Source organism: Chlorocebus sabaeus, chromosome 4 (genome assembly GCF_047675955.1).
Source record: "Chlorocebus sabaeus isolate Y175 chromosome 4, mChlSab1.0.hap1, whole genome shotgun sequence".
NCBI classification, from domain to species: domain Eukaryota; kingdom Metazoa; phylum Chordata; class Mammalia; order Primates; family Cercopithecidae; genus Chlorocebus; species Chlorocebus sabaeus.
In genome coordinates, this window is record NC_132907.1 from 80,463,713 (window position 1) to 80,484,651 (window position 20,939).

The 20,939-nt window shown below is 37.8% G+C and overlaps 1 protein-coding gene across 4 annotated transcripts in view; it reads left to right on the forward strand.

Annotated features, from left to right (window-relative positions):
* DNAH5 (dynein axonemal heavy chain 5) overlaps positions 1–20,939 on the forward strand; it is a 318,561-nt gene that overhangs the window by 204,028 nt on the left and 93,594 nt on the right. For all 4 annotated transcript variants that reach the window (XM_037988724.2, XM_007961228.3, XM_037988725.2 and 1 more), the window contains 5 exons: positions 12,513–12,635; positions 12,842–13,055; positions 14,354–14,577; positions 17,975–18,173; positions 20,566–20,738. In XM_037988724.2, coding sequence (XP_037844652.2) covers positions 12,513–12,635; positions 12,842–13,055; positions 14,354–14,577; positions 17,975–18,173; positions 20,566–20,738 — 933 coding nt within the window. The remainder of the gene's footprint in view (positions 1–12,512; positions 12,636–12,841; positions 13,056–14,353; positions 14,578–17,974; positions 18,174–20,565; positions 20,739–20,939) is intronic.

The window sequence follows — 20,939 nt, forward strand, 5'->3', positions numbered from 1 at the left end:
GTACATGCTTCAGTGATTTGCAAATGATCTCTCATATTTTTATTAGGACCTTCATATATTACCAGATACATGTCATGAATTGCAAATGGAAGGGAAGTTTTTAGCGAACACAAATCCAAAGAACTCTGCTTTTAATGAACTTTGTTGTTCTTTAGTTGTTGGAATGAGAATATCAGAACAATGAAACTTGTTGAAGGCATGGTTAAATCACAACATTTTATCACTTAATTCAATTGGTGACAGTGGAGTGCCAATACACTAAGGCCACTGATTAAACTTCTAAATAAGACTGTCAACTTCATTATACTCTTCTGGAGGAGACGAGATTTTCAGTATGGGCTGTCCTTCTGTCAAATAAATACCATTCATGTAGTGTCTGGGTGGGCAGATCTGGATGGAGGTCAACCCCAAATTGCAGTGACTCAGCAATGGCATTTTTGTGTTTGGGAAATGACACATAAATTACCCTAGGTTGGCAAGATGCTAACATTGTATGTTTTCCTTTAATACCGCTTTACGATTAAAGAGCTTTCGTTAGTTTTACCTTAGGAGGACATTCTCTTTAAAGGTTATAATTATAACGTTATTGGAGGGTAAAGGTTATTTAAAAATCAGATCAGAGTGTGATATTTTTTCATTATGTGGGGTGATTTTCTAATGATCCACACTTTATGAGACTGTATTAACTCTTTAGGCCTACAATGTAATTCTGACGGTAACTACGGCAGAGCTAACGCAGATTTCAGAAGTTAAGGGCCAAGTCCCACAAGACTGCGCTCACTCAGTCCCCAGCCACAAGCTTGGGATTCTCAAGAGACCCATACCTCTGACCAAGTGGCTACAAATTAGGCCATTCCCTCAGCCCTCTCAGTTTCCATAATTCACTAGAATGACTTACAGAACTCAGAGAAGTGCTGTGATTATTATTACAGCTTTCTTACAAAGATACAAAGATGTATCAGTCAAAAGAAAAGATACAGAGGTCAAGGTTTGGGAGGGTCCCAAATGCAAACCTTCCCTGTCCTGAGAATGTGCTACTTTCCAGGTATATCATGTATATTACCAACCTGGACGTTCACTTGAGCCGTGGTGTCCTGGGTTTTTATTGGGGTTTTATTACATAGGCATACTTGATCACATCATTGGCCATAGGACAGGACTCAGATCTTTTTATTTGTTTTGAAACAGAGCCTCGCTCTGTCACTAGGCTGTAGCACAGTGGCACGATCTTGGCTCACTGCAACCTCCACCTCCAGAGTTCAAGTGATTCTTCTGCCTCAGCCTCCTGAGTAACTGGGACTACAGGTGTGGGCCACCACACCCTGCTAATTTTTGTATTTTTAGTAGAGATGGGGTTTCACCATGATGGCCAGGGTGGTCTAGATCTCTTGACCTTGTGATCCGCCTGCCTCAGCCTCCCAAAGTGCTGGGATTACAGGCATGAACCACTGTACTCAGCCAAGATCTTTAAGACTGAACTCAAATCTCCATCAGCTCCCCTCCCAGGTCAACTGATATCATGTGACTTAAAACCTCACCCTTCTCATCACATGGTTGGTGATGAGTGGTTGGCATGAGTGGTATGAGGGGCCCATGTGAATAAGAGTCCTTTCTATCAGGACATTTCCAGGAACAAAGGCCAGCCCAATCTTTTATTATACAACAAGGCCTTGTCACTGCATTTTTGTTACCAACTCTGTGACATCTCTGCCAGGTATTAAAGATCTGTGGTTTCTGTCTCTTTAACATGAAATACTTACTCATTTCCTGGAAAAAGCCATATGTTATCTGGAACACCTGTTGTTTGCTATACAAATTCATAAACCATATAATAAATTTCTAGAAGTGGTGCCATATTCAAATATAATAAATAGAAGAAGAAATAAGTATTCTTTAGGTTCCCATTATCTGATACACAAGGCTTTAGCCTGATTCCCCACTGTTCTTCAGTGTTAAGGTGGAGTTAACACGTCACTGTTTCTTTTTTCTGTTCAAAAGCATCACAGGATCATCCACTCTGTTTAGTGCCAGAGACTGTTTTGACTGTTGAACATCAGGGCTTTCTATTAAGCAAGACTCATTAGTTTCAGAAAGCTTTCAATTAGCCAAACTGTTGTAATTAACTTTCTCACTGTAATTTTCAGTCATTCATGCTAAACAGGGCTGATGGAGCAGAGCGTTTGTCTCTGCGTCTCCCATGTATCTGGATCCCAACCAAACTGAAATTGTAGATGAGAAAATAGAAACTGTCCATTTCTCAGCTGTTACCATGATGGCACACTGTCCGATGAAGGGCATGTGCCTGTTCCTGACAGGTTGTTTTCATCATGATGTAACTTTCACATCTTTCATCAGTAGAAGGACTATTTGTCACTTTTTGCCTGGGACAATCCAGGTTATTTTCATTGTCTCAGATTAATAATTAATAGCATCCTTTGCCACTATCAGAAGTATCTGGTTTGGACAAAAATTATACAGTCATCCCATTTTTTGGCTAAGGGAATTTAGTCAGTTTCTTAAGAAAGATTCCTCATTTTTTCCCCCAAACTAATATTGTTTTAATTTTTTTATTTTTGAAAATAATTCATACATAGAAGAAGTAGAAATTTAAGCAATACAAAAAGGTGAAAAGAAGACAGCAAAAATTAAGATAAATTCTGAAAAGATTTCTAAAAATAATTATAAAGTGTTTTGAATGTAGCCGCCATTTTACAAATGGTTGCATAGCAATAGGTTTTATTTTTTTAAAAAATAAGACTCCTAGAGCCTGGATGGAAATTCCATAGTTTTTTTTTTTTGGACCCAGAACCACTTTTCCAAATGACATCTTGTACAGTAGATTAATCTATAAAATAAGTAAACATGGATTTGCTTTGGTGGAATTGGAGCTGGGGTCCTGGAGCTCATTCCAGCCTCATCTTTTCTTCCTGCAAGGGATCCCTGTGGTTGCAGAAAATCCTTTTGGTTCCTCAGAACACAGTTTGAAGACTAGTTTCCTAAGAGATAATATGTGAAAGTATATTTGTATCATAAAGCTCTCTTAAAATGTCAGGTGTTACTGTTAAGACTGATGTACTCAGGTGGAAGGAGATTCAAGCATTGTCTGAATTCACTTAGTTGGTGGCAGAACCGAAGCTGGAAACCAGGGTCCATGGGCTGTGCTGTGCTGTGCACCCACATGCTTCCTTCCAATAGCCTTCCTTTATCTATATTAATATCTAAAGGGCTGGTTTATCACTTAGTGCACTTGTTTTATTTTTAGCTTCCAGCTATGCATTATTGTATTTTCTTGTGATTTTTGACGTAGTTTACTTTTTACAATGTACTATTGAGCATTTTAAACTTTCCTAATGTAAGACTATTTTCGTTTGGTTTTAGTGAATTACAATAAAATGGGAAGATGTTATTAGGCAGTAGATTTCTTAATAAAGACTGTAACTCTCCATTTTTATGTTTTAACTAATAGCACATATATGAAAAACTAAAATTAAGTGTATTTTATATTTCTATTTAATTGTATGTAACATGCATGAAAAATGATTTAGGTGCTAGCATATAGAGATACACAGAAATAATAAAATAGCTTTACATTTTGTACTACATTAAGCTCACAGATTGCTTTCATATATATCATTAATGCATAATACTCTATCAAGCTCATGAATTGCTTTCATATATATTATATCATTAATGCATAATGCATATATGCATATTCATATGCATATATATGTATGTACATATGATTTATGTATCTATACACACTCTCATTTCTGGGCTGTATTATACCCAGAAATATTAAGTGGCTTACATGAAATCACAGAGTTGATCAATGTGAGAAGCAGTGGTTTAATTTGTTTTTCCTGTCTTTCAGCCTAGTCAGAGCTGTTATGTAAGGTGGTGCAGATTTCGCACTGTCTCTCTTTCACAAAGATGACTGTGTGACTTGTACCTAAGAACTAGGCAATGCACCATTGCCTCAGCTGCACATGATCCTTCCAATACCCTTTCCGATGTTGCTTTCCTCCCTTTGTCTTGTTGGGGAAACGGGCACGTGCATAACCAAATGTGGTTGGCGAGATAAGTGGTACTTACGGCAGAATCTCAGTGCTGTACTGTGGAGTCCGGAGGAGGAGCCGATTAGTTTCCATAGGGGATTACAGAAATCAGCATAATGAAAGAGTTGATCATTACTTGGGGGAATTTAATATTTATATTAATTTCTAGGAATTATGAAAGCTGAGTTGTCTATTAAGAAATTAATTCAGTAACTGAATTGTTCTTAGGTTTAGGGCTGCTAGCTCAGAAAAGAGCCAGAGGGGAGCTCCATTCCTCAGCCTACCTGGTTTTCTGACCATCTGGTTTTCATGTCTTAAAATGCTGCTGTCACAGCTTGGGTTAATGATGATATCCTGTGTGTGTAGATAGACAATGAGATTGGAATCTTGTTTAGGTTTTATAAATTGCATAAGATGCTGTTATGCCAACTATGATTCTCCAATTTCAGAGTAAAGTGATTGTCTATTCTTAAAGAACAGTATAGGTCCTTAGTGCAAGTCCTTGCTAGAGACTTAATTTTTTTTAAATCAGTAACTGGATTGAGAGAAGTGACATGTTTTAGAAGATCATTCATCTAAATCAGTATTTCACAAAGTGAATTTGGCTAATGATAATCCTGAGAGTTCTTTTTGGGCTTAGAAATGGCTACTCTTGAAATATATAAGAAAGGATCTCAAAATGAATGCTGTAAGCCAGCCTATAAGGTGAACACCACTTCATAGTCTATGTGGTTTTTTTTTTTTTTTTTTTTTTTTTAACGGAATATAAACGAACTAAGATCCTGAGGGTCCAGAACAAAGACAGTGAGAAGGACTGTCTGGAAGTGAGACTGGAGGAGTAAGTAGTGGGCACCGTGGAGTTCCCTGTAAGTCACTAACGAGGAACCCCCTGGAGTCCTGAAGAGGATTGCATTGCCCTTTGGAAAGCTCGTTCTGGAGGTAGAGTGGAAAACAAGATGCAAGAGACATGGCTGCACTCAGAGAGACCTGAGAGGACACAGTTGCAGTCATTTCTCAGAAGGGAGGTTGGGCTGGACCAAGATGGTAAAAGTGAGAAAAGAAATAGAACAAGGATGCATTCAACCTTGACTAGGAAATGGAACTGCCAGAACTTGTGATTGGTTGAGTAGAGGTTTATGTTAGTCTGTTCTTGCATTACTATAAAGAACGACCTGAGACTGGGTAATTTATAAAGAAAAGAGGTTTAATTGGCTCATGATTCCACAGACTATACAGGAAACATGGCTGGGGAGGCCTCAGAAAACTTTCAATTATGTTGGAAGGGGAAGTAGACACTTCTCATCTGGCCAGAGCAGGAGCGAGAGCGAAGGTGGAGGTGCTGCACACTTATAAGCAACCAGATCTCGTGAGAACTCACTCATGAGACAGCACTGGGGGGATGGTGCAGAACTATTAGAAACCACCTCCATGATCCAGTCACCTCCCACCAGGCCCCACCTCCAACACTGGGGATGATAATTCCACATGAAATTTGGGTGGGGACACAGAGCCAAACCATATCAAGGTCGTTGGAGGAGAGGCATAGGAGAGAGTGAGAAAAGTCAAAGATGACTTCAGGTTTCTTGTATTTATTTATCTATGTAAAAAATATTTACCAACAAACACGTAGTACCAGACACCCTTCTAGACACTGAGGATGAAATAATGAGGAAAACAGAGAAGACAAGGTGCCTTCCCCCCTTACCTTCTAGTGGAGGGCACAGGCAATAATCTAATAAGTGAACATATCTCCTTGGTTTTATTAACTGGACCGCAGTTCATAACAGCAAAACAATGGATGAGGTGGGAACACCAATCAAAGAGATTGGGAGGAATGTGGGTGGCAGAATACTACACAGATGACCGGTGATTCTTTCGATGGATTTCTTTGGGGGAGACAAAAAATTCTAGGTAAATTTACAAATCATGCAATATAACCATTGTATATGACTCATAAGGAAGTTTCCACGATTGACTGTAGTCAGGGAAGGCAATTTAAGAGGTCGTGACATTAATCCCTGTGAGAGAGAAAGACATAATGGAATGGGGGCCTACTGTCGTTTAGGTAGGAAGAGATACTTTAGAAAGCAGTGTTGAAATTATAATAGAAAAACTCAGTCTTGTTAGATGTGGAAATGTTTGGATGGGGCAATAGGTAGTTGGTGCCAGTTTCTGAGTTGAACACCCCAAAGGGGTGCACACGTTGTGCTGAGCAAGGAATAGGAGTTGATGTTTGAATGTGCTTATTTTTGTGATGTTATGGAACATCCAGCTCAGACAGACCAGATGTCCAAGTGTACAGTTTTTTTCAAACAGCCCCAGATGGATAGCTATCTAAAGGAGTAGAACATGCAGTACAGGAGGAGCATGGCTAATCTGAACATCTGAAATTCAGGTTGCTCCAAAGTCCAAAACTTTTTGAGCGCTGGCGAGCTCAAAAAGTAATGAGGAAAATAGGGAAGACAAGGTGCCTTCCCTCCTTACCTTCTAGTGGAGGACACAGGCAGTAATCTAATAAGTGAACATATCTACTTGATTTTATTAACTGGACCACAGTTCATAACAGCAAAACAATGGATGAGGTGGGAACACCAATCAAAGAGATTGGGAGCACCCAATCTGGGTACTGGAGGTTGGTCCAGCCCAACTTTCCTTCTGAAAAGCTGGAGCACCCTCCAGCTTTCATATCTTTTCAGCACACTACCAGATTCCCCCATGCAAGCATGTCCAATGTGTATTGTTCAAGGTACACGAATATTTCATGTGCAAAGTTGTATAAATATGAAATATTTAATTTTAAATATTTTAAAATAAAATTTAAATAAACATATAAATACACATTTAAATACATACACACATACATACATAGTGTATAAAATTACTTCCTGGCTAGGTACATAAAGTGTATATAGGAAACACAAATGGCTTTTATGTTTAGATTTGGGTACCATCCCCAAGATAACTCATTATATATATGCAAATATTCCCAAATCCGAAAACGTTCAAAATACAAAACACTTCTGGTTCCAAGCATTTCAGAGAAGGCATAGCCAATTTGCATTGTGTTTCAGGCCTTCAGGAGGTCTTACTAAACTTCAACACTCATTAGGTAACTATTGAATCTGCAACAATTCTAAAAATGGAAAGAAGTCTCAACTTCTAGGTTCTCAAGTTACTTAATTTTTTCCCTATTTTGTTGTGCTTTTGTCGATTTAACTCTTTTATGACATGTATAGCTTAGTGGTGATAGTGGTGATTTCCTATCATTTCAAAAAAATTAGGGTTGCAGTGGAGGGGAAGAAAGTATAGGTGTGTGGCTATTACTCTGTATTACTCTGACTATCCCACATAATACATTTTAGCTCTTGATAAAGCCTCCCAATAAATAAAATCTTCATGTGCCAAAAGTGTTCTCATTAATAGACATGGAAATGTCTGAAAGTCCTAATTGGCCATAAGGAGGTGCATTTAAATTCATTGAAAAGAGCAAATTTAGCCTAGTACATTAAACAATTTTGCATTTATGTAGGGGAGATATGAAATTATTTTTGCCATTGTACTATTTCATGGGAGATTTGTAGTTGAATGAGTTGTGATACATTTATATCTCATTCAATTTAAAAATGGTGAAAAATTTTCACATTCCTTGCTATTATTCATTAAAATGATGAGGCCAGGCACAGTAGCTCATGCCTGTAATCCCAGCACATTGGGAGGCGGAGGTGGGTGGATCACCTGAGGTCAGGAATTTGAGATTAGCTTGGCCAACATAGTGAAACCCTGTCTCTCCTAAAAATACAAAAATTAGCTGGGTGTGGTGGTGGGCACCTGTAATCCCAGCTGTTGGGAAGCTGAGGCAGGAGAATCACTTGAACCCAGGAGGCAGAGGCTGCAGTGAGCCAAGATTGCACTCCAGCCTGGGTGACAGAGCAAGATACTGTCTCAAAAAAATAAATAAATAAATAAAATCATGACGAAAACGTACAATGTGCAATTACTGTGAAGATTCTCAAGGATGGTTGTATAGAGTTTTGCTTTTTTTGTCTTATATTTTATCTCATTTTGTGGTTATATCTTGTTCATAAAAGTCACTTTTAACTGGTTTGTTTTTGTCATGAAATAAAATGTTCTTTGGATAAGAGAAGGAGAATTTATTTTGTCTTAATATACCTCCACTTACTTCTGTATTTATACAACATCTTTAACATGATTTAAAATCATGCATTAGTAGATTCCTACAGTGATAGAAATGAAATGAGCTTTCAAGTTTTGAAGCTTCTGGAGTCTGAGAACTTCGAAGCCCTTTCTGCTTGCTTTGCAGTGCTAGACTCTAGTTACTCAGTGCATACATTTTGAAGGACAGTTGATTCCCAAGCCACATTGCGCTACCATGGACACGAGAACACCAGACAAGAGCCTGGAGTCCTCTCCTCACATCCTCTTCCTTCCCCTTCCAGTGTCCCTTTTTTCAGTTATTTATTTATTTGTTTCTTTATTTATGTAAGTTCTAGGATATATGTGCACAACGTGCAGGTTTGATACTTAGGTATACATGTGCCATATTGGTTTGCTGCACTCATCAACTCATCATTTACATTAGGTATTTCTCCTAACGCTATCCCTCCCCCAGCCCCCTACCCCAGACAGGCTCCAGTGTGTGATGTTCCCTGCCCTGTGTCCAAGTGATCTCATTGTTCAGCTCCCACCTATGAGTGAGAACATGTGGTGTTTGGTTTTCTGTTCCTTTGATAGTTTGCTGAGAATGATGGTTTCCAGCTTTATCCATGTCCCGGCAAAGAATATTAACTCATCCTTTTTTATGGCTGCATAGTATTCCATGGTGTATATGTGCCACATTTTCTTAATCCACTCTATCATTGATGGACATTTGGGTTGGTTCCAAGTCTTTGCTTTGTGAACAGTGCCCAATAAACATATGTGTGCATGTGTCTTTATAGTAGCATGATTTATAATCGTTTTGGTATATACCCAGTTGTGGGATTGCTGGGTCAAATGGTAATTCTAGTTCTAGGTCCTTGAGGAATCACTACACTGTTCTTCCACAATGGTTGAACTAATTTACACTGCCACCAACAGTGTAAAAACACTCCTATTTCTCCACATCTTCCCCAGCATCTGTTGTTTCCTGACTTTTTAATGACTGCCATTCTAACTGGCATGAGATGCTATCTCATTGTGGCTTTGATTTGCGTTTCTCTGATGAAGAGTGATGATGAGCATTTTTTCATGTGTCTGTTGGCTGCATAGATGTCTTCTTTTGAGAAGTGTCTGTTCATATCCTTTGCCCACTTTTTGATGGGGTTGTTTTTTTCTTATAAATTTGTTTGAGTTCTTCATAGATTCTGGATATTAGCCCTTTATCAGATGGGTAGATTGCAAAATTTTTCTCGCATTCTGTAGATTGCCTGTTCACTTTGATGGTAGTTCTTTTGCTGTGCAGTAGCTCTTTGGTTTAATTAGATTCCATTTGTCTATATGGTTAGCCAGTTTTCCCAGCACCATTTATTAAATAGGGAATTCTTTCCCCATTTCTTGTTTTTGTCAGATTTGTCAAAGATCAGATGGTTGTAGATGTGTGGTGTTATTTCTGAGACCTCTGTTCTGTTCTTTTGGTCTATCTCTCTATTTTGGTACCAGTACCATGCTGTTTTGCTTACTGTAGCCTTGTAGTATAGTTTGAAGTCAGGTAGCGTGATGCCTCCAGCTTTGTTCTTTTTGCTTAGGATTTTCTTGGCAATGCAGGCTCTTTTTTGGTTCCATATGAAATTTAAAGTAGTTTTTTTCAATTCTGTGAAGAAAGTCGTTGGTAGCTTGATGGGGATGGCATTGAATCTATAAATTACTTTGGGCAGTATGGCCATTTTCATGATATTGATTCCGTCTATCCATGAGCATAGAATATTCTTCCATTTGTTTGTGTCTTCTTTTATTTCGTTGAGCAGTGGTTTGTAGTTCTCCTTGAAGAGGTCCTTCACAGCCCTTGTAAGTTGAATTCCTAGGTATTTTATTCTCTTTGTAGAAATTGTGAATGGGAGTTCACTCATGATTTGGCTGTCTGTTTGTCTGTTAATGGTGTATAGGAATGCTTTTGATTTTTGCACATTGGTTTTGTATCCTGAGATTTTGCTGAAAATGCTTATCAGCTTAAGGAGATTTTGGGCTGAGATGATGGGGTTTTCTAAATATACAATCACGCCATCTGCAAACAGGGACAATTTGACTTCCTCATTTCCTAATTGAATACCCTTTATTTCTTTCTCTTGCCTGATTGCCCTGGCCAGAACTTCCAACACTGTGTTGAATAGGAGTGGTAAGAGAGGGCATCCCTGTCTTGTGCTGGTTTTCAAAGGGAATGCTTCCAGTTTTTGCCCATTCTGTTTGGTATTGGGTGTGGGTTTGTCATACATAATTCCTATTATTTTGAGATACGTTGCATTAATACCTTGTTTGTTGAGAGTTTTCAGCATGAAGGCTGTTGAATTTTGTCGAAGGCCTTTCCTGCATCTATTGAGATAATCGTGTGGTTTTTTCGTCGTTGGTTCTGTTTATATGATGGATTACCTTTATTGATTTGCATATGTTGAACCAGCCTTGCATCCCACTGATGAAGCCCACTTGATCATGGTGGATAAGCTTTTTTACGTGCTGCTGGATTTGGTTTGCCAGTATTTTATTGAGGATTTTTGTGTCGATGTTCATCAGAGATGTTGGTCTAAAATTATCTTTTTTTATTGTGTCTCTGCCAGGCTTTGGTATCAGGATGATGTTGGTCTCGTAAAATGAGTTAGGGAGGATTCCCTCTTTTTCTATTGATTGGAATAGTTTCAGAAGGAATGGTACTAGCTTCTGTTTTTACCTCTGTTAGAATTTGGCTGTGAATCCATCTGGTCCTGTACTTTTTTTGGTTGGTAGGCTATTAATTATTGCCTCAATTTCAGAGCCTGTTATTGGCCTATTCAGAGATTCAACTTCTTCCTGGTTTAGTCTTGGGAGGGTGTATGTATCTAGAAATTCAACCATTTCTTCTAGATTTTCTAGTTTATTTGTGTAGAGGTGCTTATAGTATTCTCTGATGGTAGTTTGTATTTCTGTGGGATCGGTGGTGATATCCCCTTTATCATTTTTTATTGCGTCGATTTGATTCTCTGTTTTCTTCTTTATTAGTCTTGCTAGCTGTCTATAAATTTTGTTGATCTTTAAAAAAAAAACAGCTCTTAGATTCATTGATTTTTTTAAGGGTTTTTCGTGTCTCTATCTCTTTCAGTTCTGCTCTGATCTTAGTTATTTCTTGCCTTCTGCTAGCTTTTGAATGTGTTTGCTCTTGCTTCTCTAGTTCTTTTAATTGTGATGTTAGGGTGTCAATTTTAGATCTTTCCTGCTTTCTCTTGTGGGCATTTAGTGCTATAAATTTCCCTGTACACACTGCTTTAAATGTGTCCCAGTTCTTCTCGTTTTAATATCTTTTTACGTACTGCAAGGAAGATTTTTTGGTTTTATTTTGTTTTTGTTTTTTGAGACAGAGTCTTGCTCTGTCACCCAGGCTTGAGTGCAGTGGCGTGATCTTGGCTCACTGCAAGCTCCACCTCCCAGATTCACACCATTCTCCTGCCTTACCCTCTGGAGTAGCTGGGACTATGGGCGCCTGCCACCATGCCCGGCTAATTGTTTTTGTATTTTTAGTAGAGACAGGGTTTCACCGTGTTAGACAGGATGGTCTCGATCTCCTGACCTCGTGATCTGCCCACCTCGGCCTCCCAAAGTGCTGGGATTACAGGCATGAGCCACCGCGCCCAGCCTTAAGGAAGGTTTTTTATAGAGTGCAGTATAGTCTTCTCTTGCACCACCTAAGCTCCGAATGTAAAAATGAGAGAGAAGACGTAAGTGGGCTTTTTTCACTCTGTGTCAGGGAATGAGAATTCAATCAGTGTAATTGCATCTGCCCAAAAGAGTGGGTATGAGCTGTGCCAGGTGACAGCAGCCAGTTTCAGCCTTCAGACCGTGATGGGCTGTGCAGCTCAGAGTGCAGACCTCAGAAGCTTCTCACACAGTAGCTTTGTTTAATTTTGTTGCTGGTTATAGGGAAACTATTAGCAAGACTTTGAATAATGGGGAACATAGTGTCACGAACAGAAGCTTAATAAGACAAAAGTAAATTCTTAGAAATGGACAGAAGAATCTCATTCCATTCAAATTCACATTGGTTAGAATTTCATTTCCTTCTAAATTCAACTGGATTTTCAAAGTTTGTGAATGTTATACAAGATATTTTAGGTACTTTAGAATTTATTAGAATTAAGGGGGGAAATTTGGCTTTTTCTAAGTAATTCATATCAGTTCAAAGGTTACCAGTTTTTGTTGTTTTTTAAAATAATTGACCATGTTTTAGGGGATATTTTCACAGATGTTTCAGTTGTTGTTTTTTTTTTTTTTTAACAGAGGACAATAGAGAGCTATGTGGATAAACGAATGGGTACAACATATGGCCCTCCTGCGGGAAAGAAGATGACTGTTTTTATTGATGATGTGAATATGCCAATAATCAATGAGTGGGGAGACCAGGTATCATCTTTCTATTGTGCATTTTGTTTAATTTGGTATTGATTTATTCTTTGAAGAGTTTTTAAAAATTAAATTTTTTCTTTTTTTACTTTTTCAAGATATAATGTCTGAATTCCAGTAAAGTTCATTCTTTGGAAACACTCAAGGAGTTAGGTTCCAGGGATGGAAAAGAATGACGCTTTAATTCTGAAAGTTGTCTTTCTTAGGTTACGAATGAGATAGTGCGACAGCTGATGGAACAAAATGGATTCTATAACCTAGAGAAGCCTGGGGAGTTCACCAACATCGTGGACATCCAGTTTTTGGCAGCCATGATCCATCCTGGTGGTGGACGCAATGACATACCCCAAAGACTCAAGAGGCAGTTCTCTATATTTAACTGCACGTTGCCCTCTGATGCTTCCGTGGACAAGATCTTTGGTAAAGTAAAGGTCGAGAGGTCGTGGGGTGGGAGGGCGAGGAAGAACACCTGCTTGTGTTCCTTCCTGGAAATCTTCACCCGAGAGCCACACAGAAAGCGCATTGGGTGGCTCTTTGGTCTGCAGCCTCCATCACTCTCAAGCAGCGTGTTTCATTTCCTATAGGGATCGATTCTAGGTGTGTCCTGATTTGGATGCCTCGGTAGATCATTTCCATCTATGGTTTTCTTTAACTGTTTCTGACTTCTTAAGCAAGGAGGTTTAACATTACATGAACATAGAAATGAAATTGTTTCCCCGCAGATGAGATTGTTTCCTCATGGGTACATAGTTTTGAGGTCTGGATTGCTATGTTCCATGTCAAAAGTTTATGTAGGTGATACTTTAACCAACCCATAGAATGATTTTGGCCAAGGAAATAATGGCACCCAGAGTGCAGATTAGACACAGTCTGAAATTCAGAGTAATTTACTGGATTGTAATAAGTTATTGATTAAATATGGAGTATTTCATAGATAATTTAGCTGAAAAATCACTAGCCAAATAAGTAACCATGTTTGCCTACCCGAGTAATGATAATGCACTTATAACTTATTTGTGCAGAAAGAATGTAAAGGTTTGAACACATTTATGTTAAGTATTTAGTTTACAATTTCTGAAGCTGCTATTGAGAAAAAGCTCATCAGGATTACCCTAATTAATTTCTGGCAAACGAAAATGTCATCTGGGTGCCCCAGGCTAGTCAAGTGTGGCAGTAATCTCCCTTCGGTCACAGCAGGGAGCGAGGTCTGGAAACCAACAGACATTGGAATTATCTAAGCTTGGGAAAAGTAAAATGGACCAGAAAGAATGCTATCATTTTTAATTATTCCTTATTGCCTGGAAAATTTTACATATAAAGTAAATGAAAGTACTTTGTAATACGTGGAAAGGCAATGACAGAAAGTAGAAACCTTAGAAGACTTATAAAAATATTTTTCTTATCTTATTATAAGGTAACTTCATACATTTTTCTTTGTTACCCATTTAGTAATATTGAAGTGGTGCAGCCAGAATTTTCAGCAGTATTTCTTAATCAGTTTTTCAGTGTTTTGAATACTCATTTTCTTAAACCTGTATCTATTTTTTGGGATACTGTATTTGAAAAAGCAAGAGAACATTAACATACTTTTCTTTTATATATGATTATCTATTAAAATGTTTAATGACATGTGTGCAAACCCTATGCTATAATGCTTCTCATTTTTATTTAATTTCTTTGAATGGCTAATCAAAATGCTGTAATTTCCCCCTTTTCAGGTGTGATTGGGGTAGGCTACTACTGTACTCAGAGGGGTTTCTCGGAAGAAGTGAGAGATTCTGTCACAAAATTGGTGCCCCTGACACGCCGACTATGGCAGATGACCAAGATGAAAATGCTTCCTACCCCTGCAAAATTCCATTATGTGTTTAACCTACGAGATCTTTCTCGGATCTGGCAGGGAATGCTGAACAGTACTTCAGAGGTCATCAAGGAACCAAATGTAGGTGACACTGAGGAAAGAAAAACAAATAACATTGCTATTAATCATATATTCTAAATATTTTTACTACTTTATTTTTTACTTTGAACGTATTTTGGAATGTTCCAGCATGGGTATTCTTTTCTTTACTGCATTTTAACTAACAGAATGAAAGAAGTAAATTCTGTCAGAAAATGTCAATGATAAATTCCAATTAGGTTTGTGTTTAAGAGCATTGTATACACAATTACTTTTTAATGAATAGAATAAAAGAAATAATTTTTATTCTTCCACTTCTAGTCTAAGAAGAAGATATGTTTCTTATACTAAATAATGGAAACAACCACTGTGGATTTTATTATATAATAGTCTTCATATTTTAAGCTTGACATTTTAACTTAAAAAGTAATTATCTTTATAACAAATATTCAAAATTTAAAAATCCCATTTTGTTGATAATCATCCATGATTTTTCTTTTCCATGTAACTGGATGCACTAAAAGAATTACATACATTGGTAAAATTGAAGAGAGGCAGCAGATTACAAAGTTCATTTAACAGAAAAATGATCATTTGTACACACACTTGAATATGACATTTCTCAGTGTTATAAGAATTTCCCTCAAACTAAGAACGCTATGTCGAAATCCAGTATGCTTTTGTTCCAAAGCGTAGCCTATGTGCCCAGGCTAAGACAGGGTTGGCCTCTCTTTAAGCCTTTCTAGAGCTAAAGAAGTAATTAAGCAAATAGGTTTCAGGGGATTTCTCCATATAAACACACAGAGACACTTAAAATATCAACAAAACTGTTCATTAAGCACAAGTGTTGATTACTTAAAAAACCCACCTTTGTCCCAGATGCTTGCAATATAGGTAACCAAACTTGCTGATGATTTTTTCTTTTTTAATTATTTGTTGATTTATTTTTAACTTTTATTTTAGGTTTAGGGGTACATGTGAAGGTTTGTTCCATAGGTAAACATGTGTCATGGCGGCTTGTTGTACAGGTTATTTCATCGCCCACGTATTGAGCCCAGTACCCAAAAGTTATCTATTTGCTCCTCTCCCTCCTCTCACCTTCCACCTTCTAGTAGACCCCAGTATCTATCATTTCCATCTTTGTGTTCATGAGTTCTCATTATTTAGCTCCCACTTATAAGTGAGAACATGCGGTGTATTAGTCCGTTTTCATACTGCCATAAAAACTGCTGGAGACTGGGTAATTTGTAAAGAAAAGAGGTTTAATTGATTCACAGTTCAGCATGTCTGGGGTGGCCTCAGGGAACTTACAATCATGGTGGAAAATGAAGAGGAAGCAAGGCACCTTCTTCACAAGATGGCATGAAGGAGAAGTGCGGAGCAAAAGGGGAAGAGCCTCTTATAAAACCCTCAGATCTCGTGAGAACTCACTCAGTATCAGGAGAACACCGTGGGGGAAACCTCCCCTATGATTAAATTACCTCCACCTGGTCTCTCCCTTGACATGTGGGGATTATGGGGATTACAATTCAAGATGAGATTTGGGTAGGGACGTATCATGTGGTATTTGGTTTTCTGTTCCTGCGTTAGTTTGCTAAGGATAATGGCCTCCAGCTCCATCCATGTTTCCATGAAAGACATGATCTCATTCTTTTTTATGGCTGTGTAGTATTCCATGGTGTATAGGTAACACATTTTCTTTATCCAATCTGCCATTGATGTGCAGTTACGTTGATTCTGTGTCTTTGCTATTGTGAATAGTGCTGCAGTGAACATTCACGTCCATGTGTCTATAGTAGAATGGTTTATATTCCTCTGGGTATATACCCTGGGATTTCTGGGTCAAATGGTAGTTCTGCTTTTAGCTCTTTGAGGAATCACCATAGTGCATTCCACAGTGCTTGAACTAATTTACACTCCCACCGATAGCATATATGTGTTCTCTTTTCTCTGCAACCTTGCCAGCATCTGTTATTTTTTGGCTTTTTAATAATAGCCTTTCTGACTGGTTTGAGATTGTGTCTCATAGCGGTTTTGATTTGCATTTCTCTAATGATCAGTGATGTTGAGCTTCTTTTCATATGTTTGTTGGCCACATGTATGTCTTCTTTTGAGAAGCATCTGTTAATGATATTTTGGGGAAAACTCACTTTCCTTCCTACAGAGACGTGAGAGTCTGTTTAGCAGCATGAATATTTTAACTTGATTTTTTTCCCTCAAAGTTATTTACAAGTTAATGGAATTGTTGAAGTCAGTTCTCAAAGATTACTATTGAAGTATCCGTTTTTGATGCTTATTTTAAATCAGCATAAACAATTCCAGCAATTGATGTTATAATAAACTTTTGTCTTAACTGAATCATTGAATATACTTCACTGAACTCCTTTTATATTCAGGCAACCAGATAGCATTCTATCACTAGTAATGCAATGGCTTAAAAATCTGTAACCTGAAAAATGTTACGAAGCTAAGAAATTTCCACCAATCTTTCATATAAAATAATGAGCTTACACATACATTTGTTGTTCTTGCTATATAAACAGGAGTATTGAGCAATTACTTTCCTCAACTTTCAGTTAACTTTGGCCCTTGGATTATCTGGATTAGGTGCTGGCTTTCCTTTGTTCAGATAATCCAGTTTTTGCCACAAATTTTATTCACTTTGTGTTAAGTTAATATACCTTTGTAATGGCCAGGCGCGGTGGCTCAAGTCTGTAATCCCAGCACTTTGGGAGGCCGAGACGGGCGGATCACGAGGTCAGGAGATCGAGACCATCCTGGCTAACATGGTGAAACCCCGTCTCTACTAAAAATACAAAAAATTAGCCGGGCGTGGTGGTGCGTGCCTGTAGTCCCAGCTACTCGGAGGCTGAGGCAGGAGAATAGTGTGAACCCAGGAGGTGGAGCTTGCAGTGAGCCAAGGTGGTGCCACTGCACTCCAGCCTGGGTGACAAAGCAAGACTCCGTCTCAAAAAAAAAAAAAAAAAAAAAAAAATATATATATATATATATATATATATATATATATATATACACCTTTGTAATTTTTCAGTTGTATACATGAGAGTTGTTCATGTTTTATATCTTATGTTGTACTCTGGCCACATGAATGTAGATGTCTTATTAAAAGACTAATTTTTCACAAACTGAAGACTCTTATGTAGAATGTTAGTTTGTTGATTGATCAGAGCAATTTTCAATATTATTGTTGGAGGATTTTTTTCTTCTTAATTCAGAGACTGCAAATGAACAGACTACTTTCTATTTAATATACTTAAATGATACCCATTTGAAGTGAAGTTGAGCATATTTGAACCCTAACTTTTTAAAATGTTGCATCTTCAGTCAGGAAGAATAATACTCTACAGTACTGTCAACTTGAATTCCCAGTTACGGCATAATAGGAATTACTAACACATTTTAATTATACTTTCAACAGGACCTGTTAAAGCTCTGGAAGCATGAATGTAAACGTGTTATAGCTGACCGTTTCACAGTGTCCAGTGATGTGACCTGGTTTGATAAGGCTTTAGTAAGTTTGGTAGAGGAGGAGTTTGGTGAAGAGAAAAAACTCTCGGTGGATTGTGGAATTGACACATATTTTGTGGATTTCTTGAGAGATGCACCTGAAGCTGCAGGTAAACTATTGAAGTGGAATTTGGAATTCCCCAAAAGGTGTTCCCTAAAGGGAAATATGAAGACAGAAGATTCAGTTTATGGGTGTTGAGTTTCTTTCTAGTAAACTTTACTGATACGAGCCTGAGACATAGTAGATGCTCAGTAAAACTAGGATGAGTGAATAAATGCATGATCATGGAGTTTAAAGATGAACTATTTTATGCATATCGTGCTTGGATATTAAAGTAGAGTGGGGAGGCAGGATAGGGTAGGAGAGAGTGCACAGGACTTGCAGTCTGGCAGATAGAGGTGAGTTTGAGGAAGGAATCCACCATACATTAATTAGCTGGGCATCTCGGTACTCTCTTGAACCTCACTCTCCTCATTTATAAAAGTAAAAGTGTTACTATATGCATCACATGCACCACGGGGAGTCCATGAAATGTTATCTGTAGAATGGCTTGGGCAGTCTATGGCCCGTAGTCACTGCTAAATGAAAGGCAGCAAATATAATGATAATTATTATTATTCAGGTCATCCTGAATGTTGAAAATAAAAAGGAAAACTTCCAAATGCATGAGAGGGTCATTAAATGTAATTGGAATGAGATGGCTGATGTGGGGCAAGCTTTTGTGATTATGGTTCCAGGGGATACATGACTTTTCTTATGAAAAGAGGCAGTGCTCCACTTTTTTCCCCATCAGAAGTAACTAGGCTTAATTAAAAATGTTTTTCTTTCATTTAATAACCTCTTCTAACACTGAGGATGGATTTTAAGTTAATTTGCAGATTTTTAAAAGCATGTTTAAAAACATGCTATGTGTGTCTTGAACATGATTGGAAACGACTAGGCAGTGCTTCTCTAGATTTGATAACCATAAGTGTGATCTGTCAAAAGTTTCTGAGTGACAGTTGCAAAAGAATGTTTATTTCTGGCGATGCAATTGGAATGGTCCTTCTACAGAAAGAAGCTGACACATCTTATTTTAATCAGGTCAAACACGTACAAAAATCCTGTAAGAGTAAGGGCATCTTATAAGGTAATTAAAATTTATGTAATTTATTCCCTGTAATTCAGAAGGATAAATAATCAGATTATGATTTTTCAAGGACCAAAGCACAACTGCTGCATTTTGGGGGCCTGGGGGAGGGTCTAGACACAAATGCATAATCTTTTGTGTCATTGAGACACTTTATTTCTCAAAGCTTCATTTGGGCATTTATGAGAGTTGTGGCTATTGGAATTTGATTAGTGAGAGCTTTGCAGATAGGTCAGTCTTAATGATTGTGTTAAACCATCTCCTTGTTTGTTATCAAAAGGTTAATATAGTATTATGTTAGGACACAGTCATTGAAAATAATTATATGCTGTAAGATTTGAAAGATCCACTCATTCTTCTCATATCCGGTGAAATTCTAAGTTGTTATTGGTATATTCAGCTAATGTGTCCCTTTTTTTTCCCTGCTACTAATGTTAATAGATTGTGAATTTATAGATGCCCCATTTAACTCTTTCTTGGGTATTATTTTTTTTTTTTTTGAAATAGTCTTGCTCTGTTGCCCAGTCTGGAGTACAAGCTTGGCTTATGGCAACCTTGGCCTCCTGGCGAGTCTCCTGCCTCAGCCTCCTGAGTAGCTGGGACTACAGGCACACACTACCAGGCCTAGCTAATTTTTGTAATTTTAGTAGAGATGGGGTTTCACCATGTTTGTCAGGCTGGTCTTGAACTCCTGACCTCAAGTGATCTGCCCACCTCGGCCTCTGCTTTGTAGTTAACACTGTAAAATTGTCAAGCTGGTATATTATATGTTTCTATTTTTTAAAAAAAGTATATTGATTTTAATACATCTTGCCCTAGTGAAATAATCTAATGTGTTTATTCATTTAGAAAATTATTTTTCTATTTCTCTCAACCCTCCACCCCATATTCTAAGTCACTTCTGTTTTTACCACTGACCTGAGATTCGTGAATTATAAAAATTTCCTGAGTAAATGCAATAATTTTTTCTTTTTATTCTTATCAAACAGTTATGTAATTCTTAACTTCCCTTCCTGATTCTGATATTCAGTCCGTACTGTTTTGACTTTCACTTGACCATTAAGCTAATATATCTGGGAGGAGCTTTGAAATGCCAACAATCAGTTGTGGGTTCAAATTCAATTCAATGACGATAACATTATTTGAAATTGACTTGCTAGATAGGAAAGTACAGAGACTGCATATGATCACAAAAATCCTAATGCTTCTATTGTTTCCCTTCTTCTGTTTTTGCAAAATGCACACTATGGCATTTTGCTTAAAATGAATGTTATTCAGTGTTAGGCTGTAGAGCTTTGATTGCATTAATTTAGGTTGAAGTCAAAATGCAGGTATTTGAAGAAACTTAACTGATTCTTCTTTCCCACTGAAGGTGAAACGTCTGAAGAGGCTGATGCTGAAATGCCTAAAATGTATGAGCCCATTGATTCTTTTAGTCGCCTAAAAGAGCGTCTGAATATGTTCCTGCAGCTGTATAATGAGAGCATCCGTGGCGCTGGCATGGACATGGTGTTCTTTGCAGATGCCATGGTTCACTTAGTCAAGGTACGGTAGCCACTCCGAGTAGTGCCTTGTGGTAGTGACAGACATTTGGTTTCACGCCAGAGTCCTCTCCCTCTTTTATTTTCATTTCCTAGGAGAATCTTCAGTTTAAAATTAGACTCCATGCTATATTCCAATTTAATTTCTAAGCTGAATGCAACATGTCGCACCTTATAGGCTTGAAATAAGAGCCTGTGTACTTTA